Here is an 18,638-nt window from a genome sequence, read left to right as displayed (position 1 = left end):
TTCGTGTTGAAAAGGTCACAAATATCACGGTCAAAATCTAGATCAGATGAGCTGATTTTAGTAAACTTGGTGAGAATGATCAGTTGTCTCCCAGAAAGAGATGATTGAGATTTGGGTTAAAAGGTCAACGTCACAATCGAGAGACTTAACAAATGTTGTCGCTGGCAAGGTTTACATGGTTTACAGCTGCAGAGTTTGTACATTTCGAAGGTAGGTACATTTCTTTAAACAATGTTGTCTGTATTTCTGTTCCATCAGGAAAGGAATGCTGAGAATGCCATTGAGGCTCTGAAGGAGTATGAACCAGAGATGGGCAAGGTGTATCGTATGAACAGGAAGGCTGTGCAGAGGATCAAGGCTCGGGACATTGTTCCTGGAGACATAGTGGAGGTGGCAGGTATGCAATGAAAAACTGAAATACAAGAAATAAAACTGTTTCTCACAGAGACGGTTCCGTGCTCTGGTATTATATAAGCTCACAACGCATCATGGATGTGACGCGTTGTGAGCTTATAGATCTGCTATTTTCGCTCTGCGACGCCATTGTACAATGGAGCATAAATTAGGCTCAACTCACACATAGCCGCCTGTATGCCTGTGGGCCAGTATTGCTGGCACTAGCATGTCCACAAACACAGACATACACACAACCCATGCCAACAAGCCAGTGAGTCTGGAAACACTACTGGAATATCTCAAACCAGGTTACATAAGTGCCTTTTCTCTGGCCCTGCAGGTGCCAAGGCCAGTATCCAGTCATGTTTGTATCTGTTTTCTGTGTGTGTGTGGTACTGTGTAAGTGGCTGCGGTCGTTTCTGTATTTAGGGTCCTATTTAAATTTCCACAGCTTTCCTCTTCCCTTTGCTTTCCATGCTCTCAGTCTAACCACCTGGACGCTGCTGGATGTTTGTCAGCTTCACTCACACTCCTAGCTGGTACCCCACACCCCCACCCCCACAAATACACACACGTGCACACACCAACATACAGTACACACATATAGACACACACTTCCTTGCTGTAAACTCGCCCATGTGTGGGCAGTCTCATCTAAAAATAGTTGTTACTTTGGTTCTGCAACATCTGTATGGAGTCATGTGTGAACGTGCATATAGATATTGTAAAATACACGCATGTACTGGAAGGACATTGTTGGCTGCAATCTTACATGTGGGAACTGGCGTTAGATTTAATATTAACATTTAATCAAATGGTGTCAAGTAAGTTCACTAAAATGGTTCATCACAGCATCACGATGCATGTTAGCAAGAGTGGAGTTTACGTGTCATTTCAGACGGTGGCCCTTGCAAGCCCAACAAATGACGGTGAAGGACAATCTAGCACACACACTAACATGGATATACACGTGCACATACGTGCACAATCATGTTCACACAAGTTAGATGACAACTGCATAAACACTGACACTCTCCAGCTTCCTTCACTCTTACCATTAACAACACCACCAGTGTCACTATGACAACCTCCCTCACTGTAGCTCACCTGTGATATCTTCGAGCATGCAAGCTATTGATGTTCAATGACTCCTTTGTCCCTGGTGCCAAAGAAAGACATTAGTAGTGGAGGTCACGATTGGATCAGTATGGAAATCTCCTGCAATTAGATAAGTCTCTTGAGCCAGACTGTTGACTCACACAATGTTCAAATGCTTCCCTCATACAGTCTGTGCAAAGGAAGCGCAGAAGAAGAGGGGGGTTTGGTTTCAAAATATTTTTAAAACCAATGCACTATTGTTCATGTATGTGATGCTATATATAATACTGCAACACAACTCACAATAAAAAGAGTTGACGAACAGATGACAGCTTCCGTCCTCGGCTTTCAGGAGGTGTAGTTACACTCTATATAGAGCATTCAGAGATTGTGGAATAGACTAGCATTAGACGACTATTGAACTTAAATGACTATCTGCTATTGGAATAGAGGGAGCATTATGGTTAGCTCTGCTTCCCATATAGCCTTCTGTGCATTTCATTCTTAAGAGCTTGATACGTCACTGCTTTTGGGAATGTGGTCATGTGATGACCTTCAGTACTGTTCATCTCTCAGAATGAACAGTGCGTTAATTTACACTTTGTTGTATGATAATGTTGCTTGCTGCAGAATAACTGACTTTGAAGTTAAAACGCCATTTGAAGAATAGCTAGAGAGATAGAAGTCATACTTGAGGCACACTTGGGCCATAATAATTTTTTAGCTAGTGGAAATAGCTGGTTAGGAAGGAGCTTTCGGTCTGCCAGTGAAGGGGATGTTATGAGCATAATGAGGTACATGGATCATGGTTGGCATATAAATACACTCAGAAAAGAATGTAATTTTATCAAAGAGTTGCACACATCTGTGGAAGTGTTTTGACAATCTAGTGCTAGTATGCACTCTGCAGCCTGGCACATATTTCATAAACACAGTCATATATCCTGCTCTTCATTTTGACTGACATAATCTTGTTGCTAAGCGGTGTTAAAACAGCGGTAAACACTTGCGCTTGGTCGTGCACCACCACACAGTTTTTCTTCCTCTTCTCTCTCAGAAAGTGTGTGTCAGGGATGTTGAAGCACATGCGGGCCCTCCTGGCTCAAACACATTTGGGGTTTGGTGACAAAGAAAACAAACAAATTTATATTTTCCTTTCCGCCATCAAATTTCCCAAGCTTTTCTGTACTTCAGATTACCCAGCCTCTGTTCCATGGGAACTGGATGTTAGGGGATAAAATAAGCTACTTGGAGGCATTGGAAAAGGACACTGGTATAGACCACAAATGCCTTTTGAGGATAGAAAAGCACATAAATATATTTACACACAAGTTTCCACCCATTCTCGATGACTGTCCACTTGTAGATTCATTGTCAGCAGTGACAGCCAAGGGTTACGCCATAGATGTGATCTGCGCCTGCACTGGAACTTTCCTGTGTTTCTAACCACTTGAACTCTAGCCTCCCTATTCTGAGTGTTTCATGCAAAAATAGCCGATCTACAAGCTCACAAGCTTGTAGATCTGCTATTTTTGGCATAGAGATTTGGTATGGAGGGAGAAAATGAAGGGGCCAAGGATAGACCCACGGGGGACTCCGGGCAGTGACGTACAGTATATAGGGTTTAAGATTTTAAGTGGTTCCTGGGATTCAGATTTGCCAGTGAATACTCGTGATAATGGAAATAATGCAGCTGGTGATCTGTCATTCATTCAATTAATCGATCTATTGATAATGAGTTATGAATTAAAAAAATGTTTTTTGACCAAGTTGAACTGAATTTAAAAAAAATGATTTGACCAAGTTGAACAGATATTTGACCATTACAGTCGTAATTGTGACAATGAATGCTAAAGACATGACGTATCATCCCAAGCATTAACAAAACATATCCACCAGAGTTTCAAAAGCAGCTTTTCTATTCTAGCAGATGTAGAGTGCCTGTAGAAGGTTAAAGGGGAATTTTGGACCACGGTTTTCTCACCTTTTCTATGATATCCTAGGATGAATGGTACAGTAGAACATTTTCATAACTCCATCCCGGGTACGCCACAGCTAAAAACGCGCCCCAATAGGCCTTGCACTAGATCGCATATTTTGATAGCTTTTTTTTTTTTTGATGAGATGTGATCTGATCTTCATAGTGACAGAACACTATGCAATGTGATTGCCTTGAATGCGCACCACCGAAAGTCTCGCTAGACGAGATTGAAATCTCGAGATTGAAATCTCGTCTAGCGAGAGTTCCGGTGTGGTGCGTTTTGTGTATGTCTCTAACATGCATGTCTTCTGGTGTTGGATGAGACCACTTGAAACCCAATACAGAAAAGTTTCAGTCTGTTTGGATCTCAGGACCTTCTTGCTGGGAAGCACCGCTTCCAACTGCCTCCTAGTCCTAGCAAGGCTTCTCACTTCCCAGTGCTAACCACTGAGCCACCATACGTACCAGATGTAAAAAAAAAAATCACACCCTGTGTGAAGGTAGCGCCGCCTTTGATACATTTTGTCATCGATATGTGTTTATAATGTGTTTATAGCCATGTGTCACGTGAAGCTTGACCAATCACTTTGTTGACGCACCTGACCAATCAGAACGTTGACGCACACGGACAAATTCAGGTATAGAGCGGCTAGTGCCGCTAAAAAGAATGGCCCAGTATTTCCTGCAATAACTCCTATACAGTGTCACAGGGGATTTTGGACATAAGCTGTTCAGTTTTTTCCCACTCTCACCCCTCATTATTGTCAGTAAAAATGTAATGTAATCAAAGATGAGAGAACGCCGTGAGGCCTGTGACAAAGGATGTTCAGAATCATTCAGCTTGAGTCAACTAAGCATTGCTTTCACCATGTGTCCTTGCTTTGGATGTGATTAGTGGTTAATAGATCTGAGAGCTAAGGACTTAGATCTCTGTAAATGAGGTTACTTTGCATCCTTTGTCTCATGAATAGCTCTGTCTGTTTCTGTTGAAAAAAATAAAAAAACAAGGACCTTAGGAGCATATGAAGTGTCTTCCTTCTCCTTTCTGTTTCTTTTCCTTGAAGACTGTATGAAACTCTTTCACTACTTTGAGATTTTTAGAATGGGGTAGGGTGACAAACATCTTGGGCCATGTTGGAACGGGGTCAACTTGACCCGCAGTGGTAGGAAACCCCCAAATGGACTGAGTTGGGTCTTTGCTGTAGAAAGGAGGTGAATTTGTGACTTTGGCGTGAAAGGGTGAGTTGCAGGGAGAATAATTTGAGCAAACAAAGATGTGGAGGTATGCAGGTAATGTACAAGAGAGCATATCGTGTTATGATAGGATGTGACATGTCCTCTCGCTCGGTGCTTGGAAATAATATAGCTGGCTGCATGACAGTATGCAATTCACCCTTTGTCAAGTCTTGCCTGTGTTCCTGCCCCTAATTCGCGCCCATTGGTTGCTTTTTCTAGATTGGACAAAAATCCTCTCTCTCCATCCACTGCCATTGAAAAGACGTTCCGTTGCTTCAGTTTCAGTTACTTTGATATTTAATGTATTCAATTCTTATTTTAAACTTGGTTTTAGTGAAAAGGAACAACTCAGGTGCAGTATAGTGACTGTGAGTTTAATCAGCAGGTTGAATCCCACACTGGTAGTAGAACGAATCCATTACATAGATGCGAAGCAGACATTGACTCTACTTTGTTCCTGCTGTGTGAGAAAGTAGTTTATCAGAGCAAAGAAGAATTGAACACAGCAAAGGACAGTCCAAGAGTGAGAGGGTAGTATTGATCATTTTAAGAAGGCATTGTATTGAGCTGTTGTTTCCCTGTGACTGCTGCTTTAACAGAGAGCCAGTGCTGACCTGCACAGTCAAATCCTGAGTGTTCATTTAACTCTGAGAGCATACAAATGGAAACAAATGGAGGGTCTATTTGGTTCCATTAATGCTCTGAGTTAAATTAACTCTCAGGATTTTACAGCATGCTCACCGTTTTCTTTGCTCAGGGTTTCACTATTTGAACATATAACTGAATGTATATGGGTGTTGTCTGTGGTTTCACACGGTAATGTCCCTATTCTGGGGAGAATATTTAAGTGAAAATGGCAGATCTAAAAGCTCACAAGGCCTCACGTTGAGACATTGTGAGTTGGTAGGTTGGCTATTTTCAGCAAAGAAAATAGTACCCTGATGTAGAAGGAAAAGAGGAGGGGGCCTAGTATTGATCCCTGGAGGATCCCTGTGTACGAAATGTATATGGTTTAAGTAGTTAAATCAATGCCAGTCTTTTGTTGTTTTTGTCATTCTGTTGTGGTGTTTAGTTGGTGACAAAGTGCCTGCTGACATCAGGCTGACGTCTATAAAGTCAACCACCTTGAGAGTGGACCAGTCCATCCTCACAGGTACTGTCATCTATCATGGTCGAGCACAACTCAACGTTGTACATAGACTGCAATTTGATATCTATTGTCTGAAGTCACATAAATGTTGGATGAATGAACTGCAGTTTAAGTTCCAGATTGATTGATTGAATACTTTATTAGTCAGAAATGTAAACAGCACGTGGTACAGTAAGACATTAAAGCTAAAAGGATAACACAAAGAAGTCCTGGGGACTTCTTTCCATTGTGGTCCAGAATGCTTTTAAGGGTAAAAATAAATGTAGTGTGCAGGTATGGATCGGTGATACTTTATAATGCATTGGGAGTGTTCACATGTGTCTGAGGTTCTGATCGTCTCTTCAGGGGAGTCTGTGTCGGTCATCAAACACACTGACCCCGTTCCTGACCCCAGAGCTGTCAATCAAGACAAGAAGAACATGCTGTTTTCTGTGAGTATACTGTACCTCTTTTGGGTGTTTTCACACTTTTCACATGTTATGAAGAATAAGCGCTACCTAGAGCACTTTTTCTGCATGTTGTTAGCTCGGACTTGTTGCTCTGCATTTGTTGGTATTTTAGCCTTGTATTTTGTATTGTATTTTCATACTTTTTGTATTGATTGCGCATTTCCCCCCATAGTCGATAATTGTTCAATGCTCAGTTATTTATACTGTATGACAGCCCTACATATATGTAGAAAACAATGTGTTGACTGTATACATAGTACTTTACATGTAGACTGACTAGTCTGTAGCACTTACTGTAGATGATTAGTGATGCCAGTCAATGCCGGGCCAGTCTTGTGCAGTACACTAGAATGTATATTAATCAGGTGAGCGTGAGCGAGGTAAACTACTTCCAGTCAGGCAACGTCTGAGTCATGGAATTGGAGCATCTGATTTCTCATCAGTACTTTTCTATGCCCCCCCCCCCCCCCCCCCAAAGGGCACAAACATCGCAGCGGGTCGGGCCATTGGTATTGTTGTCTCCACCGCGGTCTCCACAGAGATCGGTAAGATCCGTAACCAGATGGCAGCCACAGAGCAAGAGAAGACACCCCTACAGCAGAAGCTGGACGAGTTTGGCCAGCAGCTGTCCAAGGTCATCTCCCTCATCTGCGTGGCTGTGTGGGTCATCAACATCGGCCATTTTGGGGACCCCGTCCACGGCGGCTCCTGGGTCAGAGGAGCGATCTACTACTTTAAGATCGCTGTAGCCCTGGCTGTGGCCGCCATTCCTGAGGGCCTGCCTGCTGTCATCACCACCTGCCTAGCCCTTGGCACGCGACGCATGGCCAAAAAGAACGCCATCGTTCGTAGCCTGCCCTCTGTGGAGACGCTGGGCTGTACCTCCGTCATCTGCTCTGACAAGACGGGCACCCTCACCACCAATCAAATGTCTGTTTGCAGGGTGAGTGGCATCTAGGGGCTCTTATGTATTCGTATGATTTTTTGTTTGAATTGAGTGAATGGTGCAAGTAATCTATAACACTCGGGAACAATAACGTTTACTCTCTCTCTCCCCTCTCTCTGTGACCTTGGTTTACTATCTCTGTATACACTGTTATCTAAAAGCAAATACTGACAAAAACATTATCAAAAAAATATATATACTATTTAGCCAGGTAGAAGTGTGCACTAGTTTAAGACAGGTGTATTTCTTCCAGTAAAACAAGATGGTGGAAGCATGGTGGTTTTCTTTCCACTGTCTGGCATGTGATGACACTTCTGTAAAGCAGTGGTTCTCAAACATTTTCATGTCAAGGACCCGCAAATTGATATGTATTTAGCCGCGGACCCCCATCTGAAAATATGTTGTGCCATTGACCCCCAAATTCTAAAAAGAAGAAATCACGATTTGTCCTCATCATTTTCAAAAATGTCCCAAGTATAAAATATTAAAAACTTTAGCTGGGGGTCCCAGGGCCCCACTTTGAGAACCATACCTGTAAAGAATAGCTTCTGGGAATTTTCTCAGAAAAGTGTCCAATATGCTAATTCTGTCTTAAGGCATTATGCCAAGAGCACCTCTTCATATTTTAGTGGCTTTTTGTTGTTGTTTTTTTACCCAATGCAAGTGGGTTCCACAGTGCGATGGAAAATGCCTGCGGTGCTCTAATGTTTGTCTTCCTCAGACAGACTCGTGAAAACCGCTGGTGCAGTAGTACAGCCTGACATGACTCAACAGCACCCATAACACCTCCCTCACATTCTGCAGGCTTTTACAATGTCATCCCCCGAAAGCTTAAAAATGATATTATTAACAGAGAGATCTGTATTCAATACCCCCCCACACAGCAGAGTGGATGTGTTGAAATCGCTGGTGTCTGTCTGTCTGTCACAGCAATAACTCGTTTTAAAATATACTTATTCACAACCAGGTGTGTGTGTGTGTGTGTGTGTGTGTGTGTGTGTGTGTGTGTGTGTGTGTGTGTGTGTGTGTGTGTGTGTGTGTGTGTGTGTGTGTGTGTGTGTGTGTGTGTGTGTGTGTGTGTGTGTGTGTGTGTGTGTGTGTGTGTGTGTGTGTGTGTGTGTGTGTGTGTGTTATGCCAGTTCTACTCGAAGCTATACTTGCGCTTCTGTTTGTCTTGGCATCTGGCTCTGACACACACCTATGTATACAACACACACACACACAGTTAACACCTCCCAGTTAACACCTCTTGTTCTACATCCTGCACCTCTCTCCTCAGTTAATGGCCTCAAAGTTACTGGCCAAGGCTGTCAGCCTGATAACCTAAGTATGAATGCCAGCGCACATGATTGTACTTTATTATGAATTTAGCTAGTTAACAGTGTGCTCCGCAATGGTTAGGAGTTTGTAGTGCATTATTATCCTGTGTAAAATGATGCATCAAGTAGGACAGGGAGCTTTCCTATGGTCAATCACAGTTGCCCGAAATTGTGCATGCAAGCTCCTTCTTGGTGACAACACAGCTTGTGTTTTGAGTTGTCTCTGTTTGCTTTGTTAAATAGATATGAAACCTTACCTAAATCAATCGTGAATTTAATTGCAATGTGTTTACTCTCTGTCTGCAGTTCCCCTGAACTAGAGTTTTTGTAATGCCAGGGCTTCGACCCGAGTCTCCCACAGGAAGGGACACTGAAGCCAAACATCTTAACACCACTAATCTGCAACACTAGCTTGGCCTGTATAGTACTGTAATACACATGGTACTTTGGTTGTGTCTCAACATGTGTGGTGTGCACATTGCACAAGCATGCATCACAGGTCTTACTGTCTCACTGTCTTTTTCCAGTCAGCCAGACTTAGACAGGGAAACCAAGACCTCTGTTCAGTTCAAACGGATACAAAACATTATACAGTATATGTTACTGTCATAATTCTATAACTTACACGTGTGTGTGTGTGTGTGTGTGTGTGTGTGTGTGTGTGTGTGTGTGTGTGTGTGTGTGTGTGTGTGTGTGTGTGTGTGTGTGTGTGTGTGTGTGTGTGTGTGTGTGTGCCCGCCCGCAGCTTTTCAAAAAAAAAGATCCTACAGTATATTTTGTAGAGGGAATTCTAAGCACGTGCCTCAGCGGTTTTTGTGTGTTTCCTGTGGAGCAGCTTTCCCTGACTGCTCCCTCCCCTCCCTGTGATGACGTAGGTGCTTTGCAGTACTAGGGAGTTCCCTCCAGTGGGGGAGGGGTGGGGGTAGCCGTGGACTTGAGATATCTCATTTCTAACCCTGAAAAAAACCCTGAAGAGAATGAGTGCAAGCAGCTTGGTTAAATATTGACCCTCTGCTCTCAACTCAGTTCCGTGGGCTGCTACTGATAGCTCTCTGGTGGACGACTCATGCACACACACACAGAGACACGTCAGACTTCCGCCTCTGTGGGTTTTTTTATGGTGTTTCCTGGTGATAGTAATTTCAAGGTTGTTAACTAACCACATGAGCCCTAGCGCCCCTATTCTGGGCATGTCATAATAGGCGAAAATAGAAGATCTGCAACGTGTTAGTGACCTTATAGATATTTTGGTGAACACATTTGATGTAGAGGGAAAAAAGGAGGGGACCAAGAATAGACACCTGCTGGCAGTGCTGTACTGGTGATTTTTTTTCAGGGGAACAGTATTTTAATTAGCCTGGCATTGCCAGACTAATATCACTTTGCAGATATTAGTCTGGAATCTCTGTGTGGAACCTGCATTTCCGAGGGGCAAATCCGCCCCATATTTGCATACTGGTGATTGGTCCCTCACAATTTCGGAGGGAGAAAATCTCTATTGATCTATTGAGAGGGGCCAGACCTAATCTGCCGAGGGCATTTTTAGCGGTGCCAGCCGCTCTACATTTGACCGTGTCTGTGTGTCCGTCCGTCCGTCCGTATGTTAAGTCCGTATGTTTGAGCACGGCAAACGCAGTGTGCAGCCACCAGGAGGCAGAGTTTAGTAAAACACATTTTTGGAATAAATTTAGAGGGATTTAACATTGTTTCTCTAGTTCATATATAGCCCAATTAAATAAACTCATCAAAGGCACTGCTTCCTTCACACAGGGTGTGATTTTTTTTTTTACAATGGCAGATTCGTTTGAAACCAGGCTATATTTTAATGACGCGTGCGCACGCTCACCGCCACCAAGTAAACCTGTTATGCAAAGTAGCCATTTGGGTGCTTGGCTCGTGAATCTAGGGGGGTGAAAAATTTCAGCTTTCACTAAAAAGCGAGCGCTCCTTTTTCAATTTTCCTGGAATGCCAATTTCCCTGTGACAAATATGGGGTTAAAGTGGTGAAGTTGCTCCTCCTCATCCAGTGATTGGTGCTCAAATGCGGATGAACTTGAGCACCGAGCAGGCGCTCTAGGGTTTCAAACGGTAGACGCATGCGCAGTAGCGTTTTAAATGCGGACGTCCTGCAATCCCAGATTTAACCACCAGGCGACGGCAGCTTCACTGTTATACCCATGGAGTTAAAATGAATAGAGAGGGCGCCGGATATCCCCTCCCATCCACTTTCATTGAATTGCTCACCCAGCGCATGGCCGGAATCACCCCTACTTCCGGGTTGGGAAATGTGATGGGCCTATTTGGGGCTTAAGTGACGCGTTTTGCGTCACAGAGGTGCGCAGCCCCATGCGCAAGCTTGTGCGTCGAGCCCATTGGTCGAAACCGTTTTCGCTCATTCATGTACAGTGGCCCCAGCTGCAGTACCTATGAATGGCCAGCATGTCCAATGCGCTTCAATGCAACCACTGGGTTCTGGGGGCTTGCTTATACCGTGGTTCTGGGGGCTTGGCTGCACCCCACAACTTACAGTCCTGGGTAGGCAACCAGCAGTCATGGCGGAGATCTGTGCTCAGAGGAGCACACTATTCTTGTTTAGCATATTTTTCCAGGAAATCCCACTGCGACAAATGTCTTTTTACAAGGGAGACCTGACCAAGATAGCATCAACATCAAAGGCAGTGTCAACACAATATGAAAACTAATACTCTCTCAAAGAGTAATTTGAATTTAAAATGGGTAAACTACTGTAGGAGAACGTTCAGTACGGACTGTCAACAAAATACAAAGACCGATCACTATCTCTAACTGAAACTAAAGCAGGAAGTGGTTAAAAAACAGTTTTTTTCCCCCTTCTTTTTTATCGCTTAGAGAGATGAGGGCGCTGAAGTTCAGTTTGCCCTAAAGCTCATTCCAGGCCGAGAGAGAAACTCCTCTTTCTAGCTTCAGTCCATCGAAAGGGAACCTTAAGTTTATCAGAGTTTTGTGTGAAAGACAATTTAGAGGTAATGTACACTGGTAGTTTATCAAATACAGCCCTATTGTTAGTTGTCAATGTATATACTTTTTTAGAGAACATGAATGTATGCAATGTCTTTTCTGTTAATGGTTTAAGCCTGAGTTATACTTTGTTGCGTATAGAAATAGCCTTTATGTCCCTGTGCGCCGTTTACCCAGCCTTTTCCATCTGTCCAATCTTTTTGTTTTTTTCTTGGGCTGGACCTTGTCCTCAGCCGCTGATAGGAATATGCATCTCCCTGCCCAGCTGTCCAGCCCTGTTTTCCGACCTTGAGGATATCCCCCTCCATAGTGATGTTTCCAGGGAACCCCCACTGTATCATAACAGCACACTTTCCTGCACTCACAGGCACACACATGCACATCCATCTTCTGCATACAAACCACCTCAGAGGAAGTGAATGGTTTAACACAAACGTTCGCCACACTAATGAGTCACATGGCTCATGCTGTCTCTTGTTTCCTTGGTGACCACAGCGGATGAAATGGTGATAGAATAACTGGTAGGAAGCATGGTTGACCAAAGATGCAGGAAACAGGCTAATTATAATGATTCTTTAGTCCCTGTATTGTCTGTTCTTCATTGAGGGCATTATGTTGTTGTTCTTGGGTAGTTGTGTTTTTGCTTAGATTGTTCCTTTCTTTCTTTTTTCCAAAGACTATATAATTCAGTGTTATTGTTCAGGATATGGTCCTCTTGGTTTCTAAGACTCAAGGTGGGACAGAATGTGATACAATACTGTATTTTAGCACATTCAGGGTGCCCTGTAGCTAAATCTTTCTCTCTCATCTACTCTACTTTAGGAACTGAATTTGTGGGTGTGGGTGTGCTCGCTAATGCAGTAGACAAGATTCTATAACCTTTTTGCGTGAGAGTATTATCCATTCTATTCGGAGAAAAGACCTATTTGATTTATAACTGATAACACAAGTAGAAATTATTTGGAAAACTTGTACATTCAGTATACACACACACACACACACACACACACACACACACACACACACACACACTGTCAAACTAACGCAACGTCACCGCCCGGTTCGATTCCAGCTTGGGACCTGCATTGCATGTCCTCCTCCCTCTCTGGCCTCATTTTCCTGTCTCTGTACTGCGCTATATCTAAATAAAGCAAATAACTGGTCCCAAAAAGAGGTTCAGAACAAATGGTGACTGGTACAGAGGCATCATGCTTCTGAGTGGAGGAAAGCCCTTGGCAGGGGATATGCTGTCTTTCTCACTCTGTTTCCCCTTGACGTCACTGGCCTGAAATCACCTCTCCCTTTTCAGCTCTCCCTGGCCCTTCTCCAGTCTGCAGAGTACTTCACATTCAGTGCACATACACAGTCTTTGCACCGAGGATTTCTCATCCAAATGCTGCAGATGCGTCAGGCTCTTCATAGCCCCTAGCATCACTATTCTGGGCATGTCATCATAGGTGAACATTTGCTGAAAATAGCAGAGTAATCTAGAGGTGTGCTGGGTTGAGCCTCTTGGCTCATCACTGACCTTGACCAAGTTGTACCACATTACCCAGTGTGTCAGATATTGAGATACAGATGTAATATGACGTTACATGCACTTGTGTTTGATTTGAGTGACATACACAGACGCAGAGACTCATTACTATAGATTTGTAATTACTTCACGGCTCAACTATGAAACAAATTTAACATCGATGTTTCTAATCATAACCTTTGTGTTTTTCTCTCCAGATGTTCATTGCAGACAAGGTGCAAGATTCAAGTTGCACGCTTCATGAGTTCTGTATAACCGGCTCTACATACGCACCTGAAGGACAAATGTGAGTGTCTCTGCTGTTGAAGAATGTAACCATACATAAAAATAAATCCAGCTTAATGTCTGATTGTATCAGCCCCATTGGTGGCTGTTTTTAGGCTTACAGATTTGACGGTTTGGCTGTGTGGTTTCCATTCTCTGTTTTGTGTGGTGTCTGCTTGTATTTTGGACAGGCCATGTGGGGCTATTTTTAATAGGGTGGAAAAGCCTGTGCTCCAAACTTTAGCGACTCCACAGTACCACCACATTGCCCTAAGGATACATTTTCATATTCCCAATTAAATCATTGTTGCAAAGTTCAGGAATCATTTTAACAATACATTTTGGATTGGAATTGAACATTATAAATAGTGTAGAACCGCAAAGTAGTGATGGGGAAATACAGAACAGGGAAGATTTGAGTTCCCAGTTATCATGTCCCAGGTACACAGTACAACCCTCAGTGTTCATTTAAAGGAGTAGGTCACCGGAAAAAAATCTTATTTTCTATCAAATACACACCCCATGAAGCCTTGAATTCATGGATTGTTTTTGGGTGCATTCCTAAACCAATAATTTGATGACCGGGTGTATTTCCGGTAGGAGACACAAAGAGTCTACTTTGTATCGTACCATTAGATTCATTAGCATCTTTCCGCCGGTAATCAAATTATTGGCTCAGGAATGCGAAAAAAAAATAATCCATGAATCCAAAAAAGGCTTCATGGGGTGTGTAATTGATAGAAAATGAGTATTTTTTTGGGGTGAACTACTCCTTTAACTCCATGGAACCAAAATGGAACCAAAATAGACCCTTACCTATTTGTAACTCTGGGAGTGTACAAATATAACCAACGGTTCCATTTGGTTCCATTTGTATACTCAGAGTTAAATTAACGCTCAAGATATTACAGTGTATACAGTGATGGCCTTTGATGACCACATGTACAGTACAGTATATACTGTACACACCTTCCCCAGAGGAAAAAGCAGAACAGCCCTAACGGTTAGAAGTAGGGCTGACGCGAAAGTGAATGATGAACTGCTCAGTGGGCATGCCTACAAACCGCATGACTGTCTGCGGTGTATGTGTGTGTATTTCATAACAGTAGTGTGGGAGCCCTGTTAGCTACAGTTGCCCTCTAACTGGCAGAGATCCATGGTGGTCACGCAATCAACTGCAACAACACACACTTTTAACTTCTAAAACCACTCCTACCCGGTCATCAGAGGCTTTTTAAAGTACCCAATGTAAAAGATTGGGTGCTGCATTAGAAAGGAAAAAACGGTGTGCATTATCACATGACCTGAGTAAGATTCACAACAGGATCGAAATGTTGTCAGCCAGATAAAGACATTTTTGTACCTACAGTACATGGTGTGCGGGCTCTAACCTCTTTTAATTAAAGTACTCAATGTACCACTAAACATTTATAAAGTGACTGGGGCTTAACTACTTAAGCCCTGTATAATTAGTCATATACGAATAGTGAAAATAGCTGATATCTCAAGGCCATAATGCATCGTGATGCATTGTGAGCTTGTAGTTCTGATATTTTTGAATATTTTGACATAAAAATAAAATGTTGCATGTGACATGCCCAAAATGGGGACACCAGAGTTCATGTGCATAAATGCAGTGCATTTATCCATAATCCATTGCTTTGTGAGTGCTCTTTTGAGTGACTTGCGTTTACATTATGCTTGTTTGCTATCTTCTAGATTGAAAGGAGATCAGCCGGTCCAGTGTGGAGACTATGATGGACTGTTGGAGCTGGCCACAATCTGTGCCATGTGCAATGACTCTTCACTTGACTATAATGAGGTCAGTACCACACGCACATGTACATCAAGTGTACAGTAGGTGGTATAGAGGAGTGACAACACATCTGCCGCCACTGTGAGACCTGATGTTATTAACTTCGGAGGAGGGACAGGCTACAGTTGCTATGCTAAAAAGTCTCATCTGCAGCACATGTACAAACATACTGTAGTTGTCTTATAAATGTCCTTGACTCGTGTATACTGTAGTATGTACAATATGCATGCATAACATTACTACAGTGCATGCCATGATTGCATGAACAGTGTCGTTGGAATGCACACAGAAATACAAATACAGTATTCCCTGTGTATGATATTTTCCTCTGGCATAGATTTGTTTTCTCACCTCTCACCAACCGTTGTTATCACCAAGGTATCAGAGAGAGAGAGATACTAACTAATAACTCTTCTTGAATACACAATTGTGAATAAAACGTGATTTTAACCAATCTGTATAAATTAATACAATATAACTAGCACATCTGCAGGGGTAAGAGGTGGTCTCCCGACCATTCCAATGAGAAATGTAGACCCTGATGTCAGTAGTACACTAGCTGGTTGACAGATAGTACTGCCTGAACTCATAGCGCAATATCTCCAATATGCCTTATCGGCTGAGCGGTCTCTCCGGCTGGAGAACTGGGTTAAAATCCCAGGCAGGGCATGAAAGTTATGGATTGCAGCTTTATGGAAGGTGTTTTATTGCCTGCAGTGTTTGGTTACTAGTACAGATTATGTGTGGCTCGCCATTACAGCTTCATGTCACCCGATGAGGTCACTCTCTACCTCGACTCTGTCGTGTCTGAGTGTAAAGTGATCGGCAGATGTACTTGCATCATTTTGATTTGCATGTTGTTAATTAACTGTTTGTTAATTCCAGAAATTACTTACCAATTACCAAGAATAAGATAGTATTTGTATCTGAGCCAGTCTTGCATACTTTATTTTGGAGTTCCGCTTTTTCCACTTAGGTGGTATTTGATTATAGTTATACTGTATGTATAGTATAGCTGAGCACCCACTGCCTAAACTAAAAAGGCATCCAGAGGAAGCGCACCTGTTTTCTTTCTTACCAAGAATAAGTTATTTGTAAAACATTATGTGATCTAATAATGTAATAGTAGGACTAGTTTATAGTCCAGGTCTTTTACACATGCACAGATACTGTACCTGTATGTGCTAAAGAGGAAGATAAAAATACCCTAAGTTGAGTCCCCTCATTGAATTTCGTTGAATCTCTTTCAAATCACGTACAGTGGATGTATGTGTAATGTGTTCAACTGCAGGCACCATGTACAAGATGCTCAGTGTTAATATATCCAGTTGTAACTATAACTGACAAAAGTGACTAAATGGACCCTTACGTGTGCATTTGGTTGTACATGAGCATGTACATGCTCAAAGTCAAATTAACATGGAGCATTTTACTCTGTAGGGGTCATGATAATACCTGTCTCTTGTGTCTCCCAGGCTAAGGGGGTGTATGAGAAAGTGGGGGAGGCAACAGAGACGGCTCTCACGACCCTGGTGGAGAAGATGAACGTCTTCAAGACTGACCTCTCAGGAATCAGCAAGGTGGAACGCGCTGGAGCTTGTAACTCGGTGAGCTATACTAAAGTGATCCTGAAGTGAGATCAATACGTATGAGATGTGTTCTATGAAGGTGAGAAGATGTCTGTCTCACTCAGTAAGCACTGCAGTACAGTATGTACTGTACTCTAGGGACTTGCATAAAACCTGCCTTAGGTTTTGCACATATCATTTTGAACTATCCATTACAACACATTGTTTCAGTGATTAAGATTGAGTAAGATTTGTGAGCCTGTATCCGCCACTGTATCAGTGTGACTATACAGCATGGGCTGTTTTAGACTATTTTTAATGTAATCCATCACTGAGGAATTAGATTTGAAAATGTTTTGTCAACAGAAAAGGCTTGCACACTAACAGATCAACGTTGAGGCTCTTTGGATGCAAGAACATATAGAATATATTACAAAAGTGACATGGTGAAAAAAATCATAACAAACATGTAGAATAGATAGATGGGTGGAGGTCATAATATTATTGGTTGAAATTGAATGTTTCAAGCCTGCATAAGCATTTTCTTTTACAGGAAGAAAACATGATTGGATTTTGATCCAGTATAAATACAAAAATAAAAATGTATTTTTGTATTTGTGGGGGGCATGTATTGTTAAATGTGCACAATATGACAGTCGTTTTCCACTCGACTCTAGATGAAGGTCATTTAAATCCCTAATGGTCTCACTGCTAAGGGAGAAGAAATCCTGTTAGTGACAGTTTTGGAGGTCATAACTAATATTTAGAGTAGCTGTAGCCTTACGCCTGATTTATGCTCTAACGCATTTTTAAATTAAAAATTAAAAAAAACGTGTGTGTAATTAAAATTAGAAATTTATGATGAAAGGATAATTTCCTACCCTGCTGTGCCAAAACAAACTAACTGGGATAGAGATGGGAGTTTTGTCATATGGACAATCTTTCCTCTGTATGGAGTCCCCTGGCAGGGTGTGACTACGTCACAACCATCTGTTCTGGCAGAGAGGAGATGTTAGCCTTCTAGCTAGTGCCACCATGGGTCAAGCTCAGAGGTAGAGGGACCCCTACTGGTATAATTAGACATTGATACCGTACACAAACATTTGATTTATTTAGTACTATACTTTCATTTTTATGGAGCTGTTGAAACAAAAGTTTGTATTTAAAGTATGTTTAAATTTAGTTTTAGTTATGTGTGTCAAAAGAAACTGTTTACAAACTGCTTCACAGACATAAAAGCAAACAAGAAATAGAAAAGCAATTCAATAAAAGAAATAAGAACATGAAAGCGATAGTAAAAGAAAATTAAGAGTGAAAGCAAAAACGAGCTGTCCTCTAGTTAAACGCCATTATTATATGTTTTTAATAGTGAACATTGAATTAGCCTTTCCATTTTCCAGTGGAAGTTTATTCCACTACAGTCGAGCCCTTGCGGCCGCCCAGTGATTTAAAAACAAACGGTACAATTTTTAAATCAATTCTGAACGCCACGGGTAGCCAGTTCAGTGAGGCAAGAACAGGGGTAATGTCATCGTAAGTTTTTAATGTTGCACGAGTAATGCAATGAGCTTACTCGTGGACACTTTATGCCACATATCTTTGAGTTCTCTCCCATTACAGGTCCACATGAAATGCAAGGTGTTGTGTACGGTTGGTTGTGTTTAGCACACAGTGTGTTCTGCTTAACAGACACCAGGCAAGATGGTGTCTGATCTAAAACACCAAAACACCATCTTTCAGCTGTCAACAACTCAGCCAAACCTCTAAGTCACCTGCCACTAGCCTGACAGCTGCTCACAAATAAAGCTACTTAGCTCTAGCACTCGCACTACCATTTCTTTTTACTCTTCTTTTATCTCTTATGTGTATAATTCCTTCTCT

General features: G+C 42.2%; 1 protein-coding gene across 1 annotated transcript in view; it reads left to right on the top strand.

Annotated features, from left to right (window-relative positions):
• atp2a3 (ATPase sarcoplasmic/endoplasmic reticulum Ca2+ transporting 3) overlaps positions 1-18,638 on the top strand; it is a 63,545-nt gene that overhangs the window by 30,242 nt on the left and 14,665 nt on the right. The window contains exons 5-11 of the mRNA XM_084075052.1: positions 259-397; positions 5,784-5,864; positions 6,207-6,292; positions 6,789-7,253; positions 13,307-13,395; positions 15,093-15,195; positions 16,665-16,796. Coding sequence (XP_083931178.1) covers positions 259-397; positions 5,784-5,864; positions 6,207-6,292; positions 6,789-7,253; positions 13,307-13,395; positions 15,093-15,195; positions 16,665-16,796 — 1,095 coding nt within the window. The remainder of the gene's footprint in view (positions 1-258; positions 398-5,783; positions 5,865-6,206; positions 6,293-6,788; positions 7,254-13,306; positions 13,396-15,092; positions 15,196-16,664; positions 16,797-18,638) is intronic.

This window comes from Gymnoscopelus microlampas, assembly GCF_963454915.1.
Source record: "Gymnoscopelus microlampas genome assembly, chromosome: 12".
NCBI lineage: Eukaryota > Metazoa > Chordata > Actinopteri > Myctophiformes > Myctophidae > Gymnoscopelus > Gymnoscopelus microlampas.
The sequence above is the reverse complement of the archived record's forward strand: the minus strand, read 5'-3'. Positions and strand labels throughout refer to the sequence as shown.